The sequence below is a fragment of the Bos indicus genome, chromosome 19 (genome assembly GCF_029378745.1).
Source record: "Bos indicus isolate NIAB-ARS_2022 breed Sahiwal x Tharparkar chromosome 19, NIAB-ARS_B.indTharparkar_mat_pri_1.0, whole genome shotgun sequence".
NCBI classification, from domain to species: Eukaryota; Metazoa; Chordata; class Mammalia; order Artiodactyla; family Bovidae; genus Bos; species Bos indicus.
In genome coordinates, this window is record NC_091778.1 from 41143193 (window position 1) to 41161138 (window position 17946).

Below are 17946 nucleotides of genomic sequence, written 5' to 3' on the forward strand. Positions count from 1 at the left end.
GAGTATAGTATTAGTTCAATACATTTCTAAATACTCTTCTCACTGTCTCCAAGATAAACAAATGTTTATCAACAGCCCATTCTGCATGACATTGCTGTAGTGACTTTTTATAATTACTGTAACATAGGAAGCTGAATGACAGTACGGTGGTTTTCTTCAGACTGTGATTATGGGGAGAAGGAGCTCAAACTGGGAGAAGCAAGTGTATGTGTATACATGATGGTAATGAAAGGTTTTTACTAATTTCATCTCACCTGTATATTCTTCTAGCTTTATTTTACGTGTTAACCTGATATCATCAAACATTCTGTAAAATGTGTTAGCTAAGTCCATACAAAGTTTCCTGTTGTACAGCAAGATTATGTCCTAGATATGTGACCACAGCATATGTATTGTTCCCTCTCATCTTCCTTCTTTCTACTTTATTTTCATTAATGTTTTGATCCAACAGCAAAAAGGGGTGGGGAGGCTACCAACAGCCTACATATTAGAACAGTTCCTTAAGGAAGGAAATGGAGGAGATCTCAGACAAAAATCAGGACAATCATTTGAAATACATGATTTTAACACCAGCTGTTAGATCCAGAATGCAACTGTTTTACTTTTAATCACTTGATTTTATTTATAAATTGCGATTTCCTGATCCCAAGGTTTTTTGCTTTATATATATTTGGTTACTTATATTGATATTTGTTTATGTTGGGCAGTGTGTGTGTGTGTGTTTGTGTTTATAATCACATGTGATTTTTAAGATGGTGTTTAAAAGAAGTAACCCTTCCACAGCATGTCCTCCTCACATTCTTCCACCAGAGAAGAGGCCCCCTGAGCCCCCCGGACCTCCACCGCCGCCACCTCCACCCCCTCTGGTTGAAGGCGATCTTTCCAGCGCCCCGCAGGAGTTGAACCCAGCCGTGACAGCCGCCTTGCTGCAACTTTTATCCCAGCCTGAAGCAGAGCCTCCTGGCCACCTGCCACATGAGCACCAGGCCTTGAGATCAATGGATTACTCCACCCGACCCCATCCTAACAGGACTTACGGAAACACTGACGGGCCTGAAACAGGGTTCAGTGCCACTGACACTGATGAACGCAACTCTGGTCCAGCCTTGACAGAATCTTTGGCCCAGACCCTGGTGAAGAACAGGACCTTCTCGGGCTCTGTGAGCCACCTTGGGGAGTCCAGCAGTTACCAGGGCACAGGGTCAGTGCAGTTCCCAGGGGACCAGGACCTCCGTTTTGCCAGGGTCCCCTTAGCATTACACTCAGTGGTCGGGCAACCATTCCTGAAGGCTGAGGGAAGCAGCAACTCTGTGGTACATGCAGAGACCAAATTGCAAAACTATGGGGAGCTGGGGCCAGGAACCACTGGGACCAGCAGCTCAGGAGCAAGCCTTAACTGGGGGGCCTCAGCTCAGTCTTCTGCTTATGGCAAAGTGTATCGGGGGCCTACAAGAGTCCCTCCAAGAGGAGGAAGAGGGAGAGGAGTTCCTTACTAACCTAGAGACTTCAGAGTCCTGAAAGATTCCTTCCCTATCCATTCTTCCATCCAGTCCTCTGAACCTTTAATGAAATAATTTGCCAGAGCGAGGTAATCATCTGCATTTGGCTATTGCAAAGCTATCTGTTGTATTCCTTGCTCACTTGCTCCTAGCAAGCGACTTATAAAATAGTGATATTGGCACCAGTTCCTCCTGGATGGGATATAGTCAGAATATTTACTTCAACTCTACCTAGTAAATATAAGTAGAGAATATGGAGAGGGTCATTAAATTGAAAAGTAAATGTTTAATTAGTTCATTTCCTGCACTTCTTGAGCAGAAGAAGGAAACAGTTTCAATTTTGAGATGGCTCAGGAGAGGTTCTTAAAGTTTGGCTTTTTTTTTAATGGTTTCTTTTGAATTTAGGTTTTTTGGTTTCTTTCGTTTTTGGTTTGTTTTTTTTTTTTAAGAGAATAGTGTTCACAGAATTTGAGCTGCTCTTAGGCTTTTGCTTTAAGGGAAACAGAGTGACTGGCTGGTTTAAATAAATGTTTCCTTCCTCTCCACCATCTCACATTTTTGCTTTCAAGTGAACTCTTTTTTTACCCATTGAGCATCTTGAACATACCTTTTTTCCAAATAAATTGCTCATTCTTAAAGTTTGCTCCACTTTGAGAAGACATGCCCCCCCCCTCCCTGCACGTGAAGCAGGTTGTAGAAAGTGGCATTCTTGGGCAAGTAGGAAGACTTTATCCCATCTCTTTACCTTTTTTATCCCATCTTTATAGACTCTCTCTCTCTCTCTCTGTCTCTCTCTTTTTGAGGCATTTGTTTGGAAAAAAAATTAATTGTTGAGATGCCCAAGAACCTGGGATAATTCTTTACTTTTTGAAATAAAGGAAAGGAAATTCAAACTCCTATATTGTTCTCTGTAAATCTTCAATTCTGAAAAAATTTTTTTTTAACCATGTTCTGATGGTGAAGTTGATTTGTAGATGCAAACAGCCTAGGACATTGCTGCTGAGGTAGGGTTAGAGATGATCCCTCCATACCTGGAGGGTTAGTAACATCAGTTAGCATACTGTTAACACATATTTTTTTATGTAAAAAAAAACCTTTGAAACAGAGCATTGTAATATTGTCAAAGAGGAAAAAAAATACATCCTGAAAATACATGGAAATGTAACTTAGTTTAGGGTGAATATTTTTCTGAAGATATATCACTACCTGAGACCTTTTTAAAAAAAAGTAATTTTGAAAGAGTATCCCATAAGAAAGAACAGTATTGACATACACACATATCAGCATGAATATCCTGCCAATTCTTTTAAAGATTTTCCTCCAGAGAGATTTGGTTTTGGTAAAAGGGGTTAAATTATGACTTCGTGGCAAGAATTTTGCTTTATTATCAGAAAATGAAAGAGGGGAAGACTTTCAGGATGGGATAACCTGGGAGGTTTCTCATTCTGGCTTCCAGTTCTGTGTGAGTACCAGCATATAATGTGTTTTTAAAACATACACATTTATAGAAATTACCTGCACAGACCTAGATGCTTGTGAAATGTAGGTTAGCCCCCCTTTACAAAGAAAAGGCAAAATGTGTTTCAGTATCTTGGAGAATAGTTTACAGAACTCTTAAGTAAAGTTTTATGTTTCAATGCCAAGTTCATATATTAAAAAATAAACACTACTTGTGAGAGAGAGACGCGTTAATAAAAAAAAAATGTAAAGAAATTAAAGAAGAATCCTCTTCTGATACTTACATAAAGACTATCTTCCCCTGTTATTGAAATAGGCAGATACCTGGTGTGTGTATTTCTTTATTATCCTCTGGGTTTTGGTCTGGCCTTGCCCTCAGGGCCAATCATTGATTAAAAAGAGAAACTTCTAGCCATTTTGGCATTGATGGCTTTTTATACCGGTGAGTCCAGTTAGATTTGCTAGGCTCACTGACACGCTGTTGGTAAATTGCATTAAAGTTCATCTGAACCTTTTGTCTGTTGACTTCTTAGTCCTCAGACATGGGCCTTTGTATTTTAGAATATTTGAATTAAAGACATTGGGCCCAACTCTCCCATTTTTGACTAGAGAACTTAAGCCTGGATCCTTTCAAAAGTATCCAGTGAGAAAAGTTGGTTTTCCATCAAATATGAATAAAATCTCTATATATTTTAATTGTATTTTGGTTATCAGCAGTCATCAATAATGTTTTTCCCTCCCCAACTCTTAATTTTAATTATGCCAAATATTCTAAATAATGTACTTAAGTCTCCATTCCCCTATCCCTTCTATTAGGGAACGGGGTGAGTGTGTGTGTGTGTGGTGTTTGTTTGTGTGTGTGTATGATCCCATTTCAACCTCCATCCCCAATTTGGGAGTCTAACCTTTCAATAGAAAAGATCTGGCAATTTTGACTATTTCTAAAGGCAAAGGGACAAAGAAACTCAAATATCCTGGAATATCTGTGTGGAGGAAGAAAAGGTATTTGGTAATTTTTCAGCTATGTTATCTATAAATGTGATGGAAGTAAAGTTTTGGTGGAATTTCTACTTGGGTATTAGAAAATTACAAACCAAATTAATTATATTCAGAAGTGGTTTTGGTTTTAATTATTGAACCATGGGAGATATTAAGTCCATTAAACACATTATTTTGAACAGATGAGAAATCTGATTCTGTTCACAAGTGAGAGGCAAAACTGGTTTGACCATGATCATTTTTGTGGTTTTGAAAACAAATTTGCTTGACCCGGTTTCTTTAGTTTCTTCTTCAACTGTCCATTGGAATGATAAGAATTTGAAGAAAACATCAAATCTATACGCTTAAAAGCAGGGCAGTTAGCACAAACTTGTAAGTAGGACTTCTTTTAGCTTATGCCATAGACATCACCCAAACCACTTGTGTGTGTGTGTGTGTGTGCGTGTGTGTGTGTGCGTGTGTGTAATATGCATATATAGTTACAGTACTAAAATGGTTACCAGCAGGTTTTGAGAGAGAATGCTGCATCAGAAAAGTGTCAGTTGAGACCTCATTCTCCCTGATTAGGTTACTGACACTATTCCTTTCTCTCTCTTTGTTTTGCCTCCCATTGGGTTTACTTTGTTTATGTACAGATATTTTGTAATATATTAAATTTTTTCTTTCAGTTTATAAAAATGGAAAGTGGAGATTGGAAAATTAAATATTTCCTGTTACTATACCACTTTTGCTCCATTGCATTTACTTCTTAATTTGTACCCTTTGAGCAGATCTAATTATATATATAAAGGGCATTTTTCCTCCATTTTATGCTAGGGGTGCTGTGTCTCAGAATCTCTGTAGACTCATAGACTACCAGAAAAAGAAGTTCTTAGGGTTTGAAGAGGTGCTTCAAAACATTATACTGGGAACTAGAAAATAAGAATTGGGGGAAACCATAAGATGTGATTTTCTAAAGTAGAAAACCATTGTACAAAAGTAATGATGGTGCCAGGCCGTCAAAAGAGTTGAGCTTCATGTACCCTGACTCCTTCTGAAAGGAGAGGTAAGTGGGTTTGAGCTCAACCGTCATCAAAAGAAGTTGGTATGAGGCTGTTTAGGCCAAAAAATAATCTCTTCAATCAGAGACCCTCATCCCCACACCAGTTCCTGTGTTACCATGAGTAAGGTCAGCATGGGGATGGATTAGTGTTCCCAGCTCTGTTGAGATTTCCTGATACATTGCCAATCCAGGAAGTAAGTCAAAATTGTTGATAGGGGTAAAATTCCTGTTATTTCCAAAACTTTTCCTGTCTCCAACTGAGGAGAAAATTGCTTTCCCTTCTCTTTCATGGTTTAAGACACACAAGACCAAACTTTCCCTTGTAATGTCTGTTGCAGTCCTGCTAGTTAGGACATAAGTAGACAGGACAGGAAAAGTATCAGGAGACAAGAAGAGGGGACATAGGTATCAGGAAGTTGTGTGTGGAATAAGCAATCATACAAGATTAAGGAGTACAGCAGAACAAGGAAATTAGGAAGAAATCTAATTCAAAACCTGGTGATGAGGATTGCCAGTGTATTTTTGAATCCCCACAGTTTAAGTATGATGTTCCCTTGCCTGTGGGCTGTCATATCTTTACCCAAGGAGAATGGAGAGCTCAAGATTGTTCCAGTTCCTGGAGTCTTGTGTTTCTTGTTAGTCTCCAGAGAAAAGGAATTCATTTTCAGTCTTTTTATACTGCAAGTTCATGACTAGGAGTGTGAACTTCAACCTAATAGAGAATATTATTTCCGCTTCATAGCAATGACAGTCTTCAAATCTTGGCCTGAAAGCTGAGGACTTATCTAAGCTGGACTTTTTTCTCCATCACACTCAAGGCTGTTTCTAAGTAGGAACCATACTGTTCAGTACCTAAATTTCTTAGGCACTATCTTTTCCAAGATAGGCATCCTTAACTGTGTGGTATGGTTAATGCCTCAAGTAAGTTAACAGTTCTTTGTGCTGAACTGGGATTTTCATTATTATTAAAGATTGCCCCATAGCTTGACTTTTTTTTTTTTAAGGTTTTGAATTACTTCTCTGTTCACAACTTAGTCATCCTGAAGGGCTAGGGGAAATGGATGTGGGGAGTTCCTCAAGCAAGTAAATAGTCAAACATTCCGAAGGAGAAATGAACTGCTAAGTCTTCCTGGTTGTCCTGAGAGGAAGAGCATTCCTGGACACTTGGGTTAATTTTTCTGTCCAGGTGTGGCATTTCTAGTGTTTCTATATAGCCTTAGTAGTACTCAAGTGAGAGTTTACTCCAAGCCAGTTGGGGGAGGTTTGACACCTAAAGGAATCACTGGTGGTACTCCGCCACACCTCTCACCATGTGCAGCTAGCTCTCCATCTCCTGTCCGTCCACTTCATTTCCTATCTTTCTTTTCTCCACTCACTTCCCAATTCTCATGCTTTAGTCCTGCCAGAGATATTGATTGCTTAATCCTGCAAGGAATTTAGAATTACTGCTGCTTTGTAGTTTTGAAGGGTAGTGAGAAGCAATTCAGGAGACAAACTTAATGGGGTGAAAGGTGAAAGAAAAAGCAAAATAACTTTCTTACTGCTAAGAGCTATGAAAGGAGCTTTTAATTATTGCAGTACTTTATGTTGTGGAGTACAAGAGATTCTTTAACTGGTCAACCTTCACTTCATTCTCTTCCCTTATATGCTGAAACTTGCTTTTGCTAATAGCTCAGTTGCAGATGGTGTCTCTAGGAAGTAAAGCTTGGTGAGAAGAGAGCGAGCACGTGAGGGTTGCTCTGATGCCCTGATGATTAATCAGTAGGTTGCCAAAACACTTGACCGCTGGATTGCTCTCATATCTCTGTCTCAAGAATTAGTAGTCCAAGGCTGAAAGAAAGAGGTTGATACACAGTTAGTCTTTAATACTTTCTAAGTGGGTAGTTCTTAATAAAGCTGTATGCAGCCCTCAGCCACATCATAGTTCTCATTCGTCATAGAATGAGAAGGTATAACCATGAAATCAACTCTTTTAGACATAAGTTCCTTCGGACCTGAAAATAGTTAGATATGGGGATGTTGTGCTCTGGTATGGTTGTAACTTGAAGATCATGTTGATAGTTCGAAAAGAATGAAGGACATTTTATCCAAGTCCAAAATCACCCCTGAGGGAGGCAGCATGGAGAGACCTTTAGAAGGCTACAGTGTAGCAGAGCAAAGTGAAGAGCTGAGCTAAATGTCTTGTTTTTTAGGAGCCTTTCTGATGGATTGTCTCAGGAAGAGGATCCCTCTTGTGTTTGATGAGGGACACCCTTGGTTAGGGTCAGCTTGTGGACGGATAACCCTCTCCACCAAGGCTTATGCAATTTTGAATGCTTTTGGCACTGGAGAAAAGAGGCTGAATTCAGAGAGCTAGAGAAAACTTAGGAGCCTGATCCCTTTTATAAATTCAGGAGCTTCTAGGTTTGGCCTTGAATTAGTATTTGCAATTTCTGTTAGGGAACCAAAGTTCTCATATAAAATGAAGCAATATGAGAAGGAAATGGAAATAAAGGAAAGAAGGGAGAACTGGAGAAGTCTGGTAGTGGGGCTGCAGAAAGAAACAGTGTATAATTGCTTTTAAAGAAGAGATAAGATAGAGTAGTAGGCAAAATTGTGGTTGGGGTAGTGAAAGGGAATAATTACATTAAAGATTCACAGTTTATTTCAAGGAGGCCCCATTAAAGAGTAAAGTGTCCCCTTGATTACAGTAGTGTTACCTTTATGGTTGGAAGATCGGCCTGAAACCCTTAAACTGAGGGATGCTATGCAGACAGTTTCACTCGGGAAACTAGATTACATTAAGCAAATAATTTATATATAGGACATTTTGCTTAGCACTGCTATCTACGTAGTTCAAGAGAGTATTCCAGGATTAAGGAGGAAATGATATGGATATACCAAGCTAAAAATTATTTGTATTTTTGGAGTACTAACATTCCCCTGCAGGTGGTTTTATATGTTTTAGGTCAACCTGGAAACTATAATGTTATTCCTCTCCCCTTCATTTTAGATACAAGTGAGGATGATGCATAGAAGAGCAAACAAACCAGAATATATGAATCTGAGTCAGAGAATGCTAGAGCTACAAAAGGGCATTAATTTGTCTAGTTTAGTGCCATCGTTAGGCAGTGAAAAAACAGACCCAGAAAGGTTGAGAAAGTGTTGGGAGTAAGAAGGGAGAAAATGGTGACTAACATTGTCTGGAACCTACTATATGTTGGGTATCCCAGTACCTTTGCTTTTATTATCTAGACTATTAAGCACCTTGAGGCTAAAGAATGGAAAGGATAAAAGGCAAGTCCTTATTGTTCTGAGCAATATGTAGGAGATAAAAGGAGGTGGCAGGTCACTTTTTCCTGTCAAATCACACAGGACAGGGGAGCCTGGTGTGCTGTAGTCCACAGAGTTGCAGAGTCAGATACGACTTAGCGACACACAACAACAAAATCACACAGGGCTAAACCAGAGGAAGTGGTGTCAGTATTTGGAAGTGAAGTTACTCTCAGGAAGTACTTCCTAAGTAGTTGAGAGCGACTCATGAATAACTTCTCTATTCCAAGGGACCTTCTAAAAATGTGATGGTCAGAGACCAGCTACAGGCAAGGCTGGTAGGAAACAACCTTACTGTTGCCTCTGGGATTGATTTGCATTCTAGAAAATCAGGTCATGACCTGAGAATATAGGATTAATCTTAGGGAACAAAATGGGACTTCTCATCCTAAGGGGGCTTCAAAGAAAGCAGTATATATACTATGCATTAAGAAGATAAAATCCTATGGTTACTGTACTTTTTTTTTTTTCCAATATTTTTGTTTTGTTTTGCAACACACTTTGAAGTCATGAAACAATTTGTAATTTTGAAAAGACTCAGTACCAAGCTCAGTGTTGGTAACGGCACATGGCAGCCTGAGAGTTGACATTGTACAAAAATAAGTTTGTATTTGATGTAGTTGTTTGATACGATATTCCAAGAGTTATACCTTGAGGGTTGCTTCTATGGGGAGCAGTAATATCATTAGCTGGATCATGTCCTGAGTACAGGGCAACTTCTGGGGAAGATTATGGGAGGGTCCCATCTTTGGAAGCTTCTGGATCTAGTGAGAGATGACTCTTAAAGTTGAGTGGGAAGTGGAGAGATTGGTGTTTATAAGTGAACATACTGATGCATGTTATAAAATAAAACAGTAACCTAGTACAGAGGGAAGCAAAGCAAAGAAATAATGGGAAAAACCAGAGTTAACCAGAAAAGATTCTTTGAAGGTAGTGAAGATAGAGGACATGAAACAGAAGGGAGGAAGGTGATTGGAGAGAGAAAACTTATAGAAAGTTTCTTTGTGTTTTATGCAGAGGGCTATGAATGGAGTAGTCAGGATAATAAAGGAAAAAATATTAGGAAATGAAGGAACAGTCTTGGTGGCCTGAATGAGGAATTTGATTTGGTAAGCAGCAACAGAATAGAGCATGATGAGATGAACACAATGTTCAGGACTTTTGCAGCTATACTAGGTCATGGAAGCAGAAAAACTTGCTAGGATATTACTGTTCTTGTCCAATGTAAGGCCCTAAGAGCTGCAACTAGAGTAAGACAAGGGGAAGGAGAAGAGAGGGGTCAGTAGAATTAGCAAGGCTTGATGATAGTTTGGATGTGAGGGGAGAAATACAAGATAGGGTAAGGATGATAACCTCAGGACATATTTATACTGTTCATGGTGATGAGATTTTGGAAGGAGGTAGCTGCTTTGTTTTTAAGAAGTAGAAAATGTTTATTAACCAAATAATTGATGGGATATGTCTGTGTTCAGTATTGCAGAGTTTAGTAGGAGGGATAGCCCCTGGAAAATAGTTGAGTGTGTGCTATGTGCCCAGATGGTCACCTGCACTCTGTCTTTTTCAGATTGGAGAACCAGGTGAAAGAGAGTTGATTCCTGGGGTGTACCCTCAGACTTCAGAAATGCTATCCCACTCTGGATCTGGGAAAGAAAATACAGTTTTTTTGCCAGTTTCTTCCCCGTTAATGCTTTGAAAGTGGGATATGACTAGCCTGTGGCAGCATGTGCCTGTGGATGCACAATTCTCTGGCTTGATTCTTGGAAGGCCTTTTTCTCTCCCTCCCTAGGGGTCATTTGTATCTCTGGTTCCTTCTCCCAGAGCCATAAAGTGGGAGCCCCCATTTATTAATTGGGTTGGGACTGGGGAGGGGGTCGGCGGGGGACTCTTTAGTGCAGCAGGCGGGGGTCTTCCCGAATGAGCCCATTAGCCAGCCCCAATGGCAGCTGAAACGGGGCTGTAGCCAAGTCCTCTCGGTTTCAAAAACCCTCCATCGCCTGCAGCAGATCAGAACAAGGCCTGCGGGAGCCCTTAGCTTCTGATTGCAGCTGTGAGGAAGGACAAAACAATTTATAGGAAGCCAAGTAGCTCCTGCCTCACTGTCTCTTCCTTTCTGACTTTGGGGAGGGGAAAGACCTGGATGCGGTGTCCCCTCCCACGATAGCTTCTCAGACAGCACATATAGGCCTAAAGTAAGAGAGAACAGCCTGAGTGTATGTGTATTGACAACATCTACACCTATGCTCTGGAAGTATTTACACATGTCTGTGCTTTCTTCCATCCACACACAGTTGTATTGGCTTAAGCAGTCACTGGTTATACAGAGTTCCCTAGGGCAAGGCCAAATGTGTGCTCAGACTCTTAAACAGTCTTAAGTTGTGTGTTGGGGGCAAGGGGGGGTGTCATGCTTTTTTGTGCCCCATACCCGCCTTGTCTCATCTGCTTTGTCAAGATTCAGGGTTAGAATTAGATTACCTTTTTAACATCATTTCTTCATAATGAAAGGAGTTTGGCCTCCTACTGGAACTCACTTGTTCGTCCCTTAATTTAAGCCAGCTTGAGAAGGCAGGCATCTACAGAGGAGCTTCTCTATGCTGTAGCCCTGAGAGAAAAGTATGAAGGGCAGGAATACTTCACTTCCTGATGGAAGGACAGTATGTCTTCTTCCTCATAGAATCATAGATGACCAGCGCTAGAAAGGAAACTAGAGACCATCTAATTCAACTTCCCAATTTATGGAGAAAGAAACTGAGGCTTAGGGAAAGGAAATGCCTTGTCCACAGTCTCACAGTGAGTTAGCAGCCGCCAGCCAAGACTAGAAGCCAAGAGTCTAGGATCTTAACCTATTGAGTATAGAGCCTCCAATTTTAAGAGCATCAGTTCCTGACAGTCCTGTGCTTCCTCAAGAAAGAAAGTAAGGCTGTGAGATTCGGGGGGCAGGTCAGGAGGGGAAGGACAGATAGAGGGGAAAAGTTAGGTTAAAAACTTAGTAGAAAAACTGAGAAGCTTTGTATGTTTTTACCTCAAAGACCCAATGACATGCAAATTGTACGACTAATTTTTATTTAGAGTCAAGAACTCTGGCTCGTTGGGAAGCAAGTGGCAAGTCATAACCAAAGATCCTGATGCCTCAGATTTACCCCAAATTCAGGGAGCTTGTTCCCAGCCATCATCCAGGGGTTGGATAGTAGGAAAAGATCCTCAGAGATTTTGTGAGGAATTTACCCTAAATTTCAACTCAGGCTCCTTTGCATTATAATACAGCTATATTGAAAATAATCAGAAGGAAAAGAGAAAGAAAACATCTCAGTTGCTGGGAAACTAAGGGGAGCTGCTGAATGAGAGAAGGGATTATGGAACTCAGTAAAATAAGATACTCTGAGATTACAGGCAAATTGGGGGCGAGGTGAACTCTACTCCTCTCCCTTATTTTTTTAGTTTTGGATTGTTGGTTTTCTTCTTTGGTGGAGCGGAAAGAAGGTGGTGTGCTCCACAGTGACCTGAGTCCTGAATAGTGTGCTCAGCGGGCTGACAGACATGGCAGTTTCTAAAGTCATCTCACTCTGGTGCTGAGACTCCCTTCCCCTCTTTGGGCCTCTCCCAGATGTCCCTTCCAATGCTTATTTTCTGGGCATATGAGTCTGGGAGCCCCTGAGCCAGGAGGGGAATGCTAACGAGTTCCTAAACTGGAAGCAAAATCTTGGGAGAAAGGCAGCTTAGAGATAGATCTAGGTCTAGGTTATAGGTATAGGTCAGAGAGGCAGGGGGTTTGCAAAATGAGTTTTGATTGCTGATGACAAATAGATCCCAGTACATATCTTTACATTTTCTCCATCACACCGTGGTTCATAGCACAGGAGAAATGTGAAGTTGGTCCCCATGCAGATTCATCCCTACATAGGGAATATACAAACCTACCTGCCCAAACTGTGTCAAATCTGCTGTCCCACAAACCTCCTTTCTGTCTCATAGAAAGTCCTGAGCCTTTCTTCAAGAAGATGTTTTGGACAAGAGAGCCTTCAGAACAATCTGATTATCTAATCTAAAATTAGTTATCCTCTTTTGAGTCACTTTCTTGCATTAACTTTGCATTCACATCGAACCTTCATTGCCCTTTATAATTCTGGGTTTCAGAGCTTCCTTTTATGTTGAATTCCCAATTTTTCTCTCAAGTAAAGGAAGCATAGTTTTTACTTTACTAGACTGGGAGCTACTTGCCTGGAGTTAGGAATCTTAGAAAACTTAAAACTGGCTTTGATCGTGTACTTCAGGTTCATCTGAATCTTTCTCAGCTCTGTGAAGTAGAAGAGTGGTGATCATCGTCATCATTTTACCTACTACGGCCGTGCTCCTTGAGTGAAAGAGCATATACCCTTTTTGGTGTCTGGTCCCTTATTTCATGTCTAATGTTACATGTCATTTTCTTTTACAGGTGACAGCAGCAGGAGGAGGAATGGCCCCTGAGGAATTTGGTAATGTCCATTAGTTACCTGACATCCGGAGCCCTGGCAAATTCACTCTCTTTCACAGAGTTTCAAGCCAGGTAGGGATCTTAAGCTAATCAGAGGCCAATGGGCTGCTTTTATAAGGGATTAACACTTATACACACACACATACAGTCTCAGGGAAGTTCTTAGTCCCAAAGATCTCCAGGGGAGTTACCTTAGCTTTTTTAAAAAATTATTATCCATTATGGTTTATTATAGGATATTAAATATAGTTCCCTGTACTATGCAATAGGATCTTGTTTAATCCTTCTGTATTTAACAATTTGTATCTGCTAGTCCCAAACTCTTAATCTCTCTCTCTCCCTTCCCCTTGGGCAATGACAAGTCTGTACTCTATATCTTTAGATTCCACATGTAAGTGATATAGTGTTTGACTTCTTCTTTCTGACTTACTTCGCTTAGTGTGATAATCTCTAGGTCTATCCATGTTGCTGCAAGTGGCATTGTTTTATTCTTTTTATGGGTGAGTAGTATTCCGTTGTATATATGTCCCACATCCTCTTTATCCACTCATATATTGATGGACATTTAGGTTGTTTCTGTGTGTTGGCTATTGTAAATACTATGAACTTATAGGGGTGTATGCATCTTTTCAGATTATAGTTTTGTCTCGATATATGCCCAAGAATGGGACTGCTGGATCAAATGGAAACTCTGGTTTTAGTTTTTAAAGGAACCTCCATACTGTTTTCCATCTTGGCGGCACCAATTTACATTTCTACCAACAGTGTCGGGAGGGTTCCCTTTTCTCTACACCCTCCAGAGTTTGTTATTTGTAGACTTTTTAATGATGGTCATTCTGACCAGTGTGAGGTGGTACCTCATTGTAGGTTTTTTTTAATTAATTGATTTTTTTTTTGGCTGCCCTGGATCTTTGTTGTGGCTCACAGGCTTCCTCTAGTTGTGGCGAGCGGGAGTTTCTCTTAGTTGCAGTACACAGACTTCCCATTTCAGTGGCTTCTCTGGTTGCAGAGCACAGGCTCTAGAGCATGAAGACTTAAGTAGCTGTGACACATTAATTAATTGCCCCATGGTATATGAAATCTTCCCAGACCAGGGATCGAACCCATGACCCCTGCATTGGCAGGCAGATTCTTAACTACTGGACCACCAGGAAAGTCTCTCATTGTAGTTTTGATTTGCATTTCTCTAATAATTAGTGATGTTGAACATCTTTTCATGTATCGATAGAGACATGTCAGTAGACCATCTATATGTCTTCTTTGGAGAAATGGTTATTTCGGTCTTCTGCCCATTTTTAGACTGAGTTGTTTTTTTTGTCACTGAGTTGTATGAGCTGTTTGTATATTTTGGAAATTAAGCCTTTGTTGGTCACATCATTTGCAAATATTTTCTCCCAGTCTGTAGGATGTCTTTTTGTTTATAGTTTCCTTTGTTGTGCAAAAGGTTATAAGTTTGATTAGGTCCCATTTGTTAATTTTTGCTTTTATTTCTATTGCCTTAGGAGAGCTTTAAATTTTTTTTTGACTCTGCTATGGTGTCCTACCTTCTTTGTAAAATAAAATTTTATTTATATATTGCTGTGCTGGGCCTTTGTTGCTGTGCATCAGACTTCTCTAGATGGGGGTCTCCTCTCTGGTTGGGCGCACAGGCTCTAGGGCGCAGGTTCAGCAGTTGTGGCGCACAGGCTTAGTTGCCCATGGTATGTGGAATCCTCCCAGACCAAGGTTCGGACTCACGTGCCCTGCACTGGCAGGCAGATTCTCAACCACTGGACCACCAGGGAAGGCCAGTGTCCTACCTTCTGATTAGCAGTTCCTCCCTCCTAGCTAGAATGGGCAACGCCCTTTATTGACATTAGTGGTCACTTCATCCCTGTTCTTATCTCTTGGTCAGCTATTACTCAATAATGTGATGCTAATATCGGTTACTCTCAGCCTCTCTACAGCACCTGCCTCACTCACCCACTACGTCATTCACACATAGCCCTGCCTTCTTTTTCCCCAAGAAGCTATTTTCTCTGTCTTCTGAGGATAGGACATTGATGTCCCTTTTTTACTACTTCTCATCTTTCTCCACATCCTTCCCAGGTTTGATGGGAGATCCCCCCGTCCACACACTGTGCAGGACACCGGAAGTAGAGGTCTGCCAGCCTGCTTATTCCCGTCCTCAGTGCCCAGAACTGAGCAGGTCACCAACCTACAGTGCCTACCCCTACCCTTCTTCCGGCGAGGTAGGTGCTCTCCTCTCCCTACCCTCCAACCCCAAACAAGATCATATTTCTCTCTGGGAATATTTCTGTCTATTGTTAAATATCTCCAAACAAATCAGGAAGGCCATGTTTACTCAGCTCTCTGGCTTGGTGACTTCCAGCCCTAATTTTTAGAGCGACGTTCCTAATGTTAGATACCGTCCTCTTTTCTGTAATTCAAAACCATTTCTCCCATTTAGTGGGTGAGGGAAGAAAGGAGCAGTAAATGGATAGTGTTAGGGTCTAATGACACGCAGCCCTTCTCAGGGTTGGAAGCCTGAAGTCCCAGATGTGCATTCTACCCTATGGCCTGGAACCTTGGGGAATAACTTGAATCTTTTGAGGGAAAGGTTTTTATCTTGTGTCCATTCCTGAGGACAAGGATCTCAGACTCTTAAGAGTCTGTCCCTGTTCATTCCAAGACACATCCAGGGAGTAGCAAATGGATCACTGTAGGGCAGAACCCATCAGTAGGTAAACTCAGTCTCCGGCTTAGGAGGCAGCTCTTGTCTGGCACCTGTAGGGAGTTGGCAGGGGTCCCAGAGCCTCTCCTGCCGTTGTAGTTATCAGCTTACCCTTTTGACCTTAGATCTCCTCTGTCAACAATCGCTCTTTATGCGTGCAATCCAGACAGTGTAAGCAGTAGGCCTGAGCAAATGCCAGCTCTGGGTAAGGTGCCCCCTCCCCTGGTAGGCACATACCTTGAATTGGAGGTGAGGCAGTTAGGGTGGGATGGATGGAGAGTTAGGTGTTAGAAAGTAGGAAATGTCTCCGCAAGTATTGGGTACCTGGAGTACCGTGCCTGCTGCTAAATCGCTTCAGTCGTGTCCAACTCTGTGACCCCAGAGATGGCAGCCCACCAGGCTCCCCCGTCCCTGGGATTCTCCAGGCAAGAACACTGGAGTGGGTTGCCATTTCCTTCTCCAATGCATGAAAGTGAAAAGTGAAAGTGAAGTCGCTCAGTCGTGTCCAACTCTTAGCGACCCCATGGACGGCAGCCCACCAGGCTTCTCCGTCCATGGGATTTTCCAGGCAAGAGTACTGGAGTGGGGTGCCATTGCCTTCTCCGTGACTACCCCTCTGTCAATCTGGATGTCTGATCCCTCGAAGCTTCTGGGCCACTTGGGCTGCTACAGCCTTGGTTTTGCCACACGAGGGCGCTGCTGACCAATTAAAACTCCTGCCCCTTAGCGGACAGCATTTGGGTGAAGGGAGAGGCGGGGCACCACACTCTTTCCCTGAGACAGGGGTGAAAAACATCCTCAGAGAGCCTGAGTCCAGAAGCCCAAGGAGCCAGAAGAATAGTTAATTGTTCTTGCACTTGATCTTCCTTAAAAAATGGCCTGAGACCCTGAATGCTCTTCCCTAGTGGACTGACATGTCAATAGATTCCCAGTCAAACCTGGGAAGCCTCCTAGTTTTAGGCACCAAACACCTTGTACAGGTGTTTCTTTCTTTAGGGGTGTAACAGGCTCCACCTGTCCTCAGCCTCTAGACAGTCACTTTCCAGCCCAGAGTTTGGAGGTATCTGGGTTTTCAGAGAGAGAAAAAAAAAAAATCTCTTATGATAATTGTTTCAAAAGAAGTAGCTCTTAAAGAGTTAACTCTCTTAAGAGGAAGGGAGAGGACTGAGAAGACTGAGAGAATAGCAAAGTTCAGCCTTCTATGCCCCCATCACTTCTCCCAGCACAAACCTGCAGGGCTCAGATGATCTGAAAGATATTTACAGCCTGAGTGTCTAAAGGACACCCAGGACACTCTGGGACTCTGTGCCAAAAAAGGTGCCAGAAAGCAGGATGGGATGGGAACTGCTTTGGCCCTTAAGCCTCATGGTGCTCCCGTATGTGTATTGGCTCCACTAAGGATCCAAGGGCCATGGAGCCCTTGTGGGAATAAGGTCTCCCACATTTGGTCCTCAGTCTCCAGGAAGCCCTTCTAGGCTGAACAGGCTAAGGTATATGACAGAGGTTCTCCTCCTCCCTCCTACCCCCATGCCCGAGGGTCCCTCCCCAGGAGGACAGCTTGATTAAACAGTCGGTGCTGCTGGAATTGCTGCACAGCTGGCGCTCCCCCCAGCACCCCGAGCAGAGCAGCAGCGCAGATTAAAATCTCCAATTAGCGTTAAAGTGAAGTGAGGAGGTACTGAGACTGCCAGGGAGGCCAGGCGGGGGCCCTCAGTTGGCAGATACCCCCAGTACTGCCTGGATTCTGAGTACCACTTTTAGTTACTCCTTTTTTCATAGCTCCTCACCCAGCAGCTCTCAGTGCCTATTAACTTTGCCTTGCTTGGGGCCAGAAGGCTTTAGAGGGGTGGAAGACGGGACAGATGCCTTACAAAATGCTGGGGACACCATAAATGTGAAGGAGAAAAGATGCCCTACTCACAGCCTGCCAGATTGAGGTGACTTTGTACTACTTCTGCTGCTTTTTGCACAGAGAAAGAACAAATAGGTCCCTCCAGAGCCTCTTACTTATAAGGTGCTGCCCACGCAAATGTCCATGCTGGTATATTTTATCCTATTTGACTCATCTGCTCCCACCCAAATCATGGCTCCTTCCTTCCTCCATTTTTTTCTCAGCTTTCCTGTGGGCAGGGGTAGGGGAGCCATGCCATGCCCTGCCACCTGGGTCCCACCATGCTTCTCGTTATCTTCTTTGCAGTTTGGGGAAGAGCAGGAGTATACCAAGAATAGAAGCTTCAGCCTCTTGCAACCCCTGAACATCACACCCTGTCTTAAGGGCCCTCTACCATTTACACGTCTACCTTTCACTCACCAAACCCAGAAGGAGGGCAGTACAGCTAGCCACCACCTTTGACTTCCCTCTGCCCCTTTAAGGGAAATGGAAGTGGGTACCCAGCTGACTGAACCTACTCACACCTCCAGAAATTAGACACCAGGGCACAGTGCCACCCTCCCA

The 17946-nt window shown here is 42.3% G+C and overlaps 1 protein-coding gene across 3 annotated transcripts in view; it reads left to right on the forward strand.

Annotated features, from left to right (window-relative positions):
- CDK12 (cyclin dependent kinase 12) overlaps positions 1-2398 on the forward strand; it is a 40223-nt gene extending 37825 nt beyond the window's left edge. For 2 of the 3 annotated variants that reach the window (XM_019981254.2, XM_019981255.2), the window contains exon 14: positions 784-2398. In XM_019981254.2, the coding sequence (XP_019836813.1) occupies positions 784-1496 (713 nt within the window). In that variant the 3' untranslated portion in view covers positions 1497-2398. The remainder of the gene's footprint in view (positions 1-783) is intronic. The other variant, XM_019981256.2, reaches the window with a different exon arrangement.
- The last annotated feature ends 15548 nt before the right edge of the window (positions 2399-17946 follow it).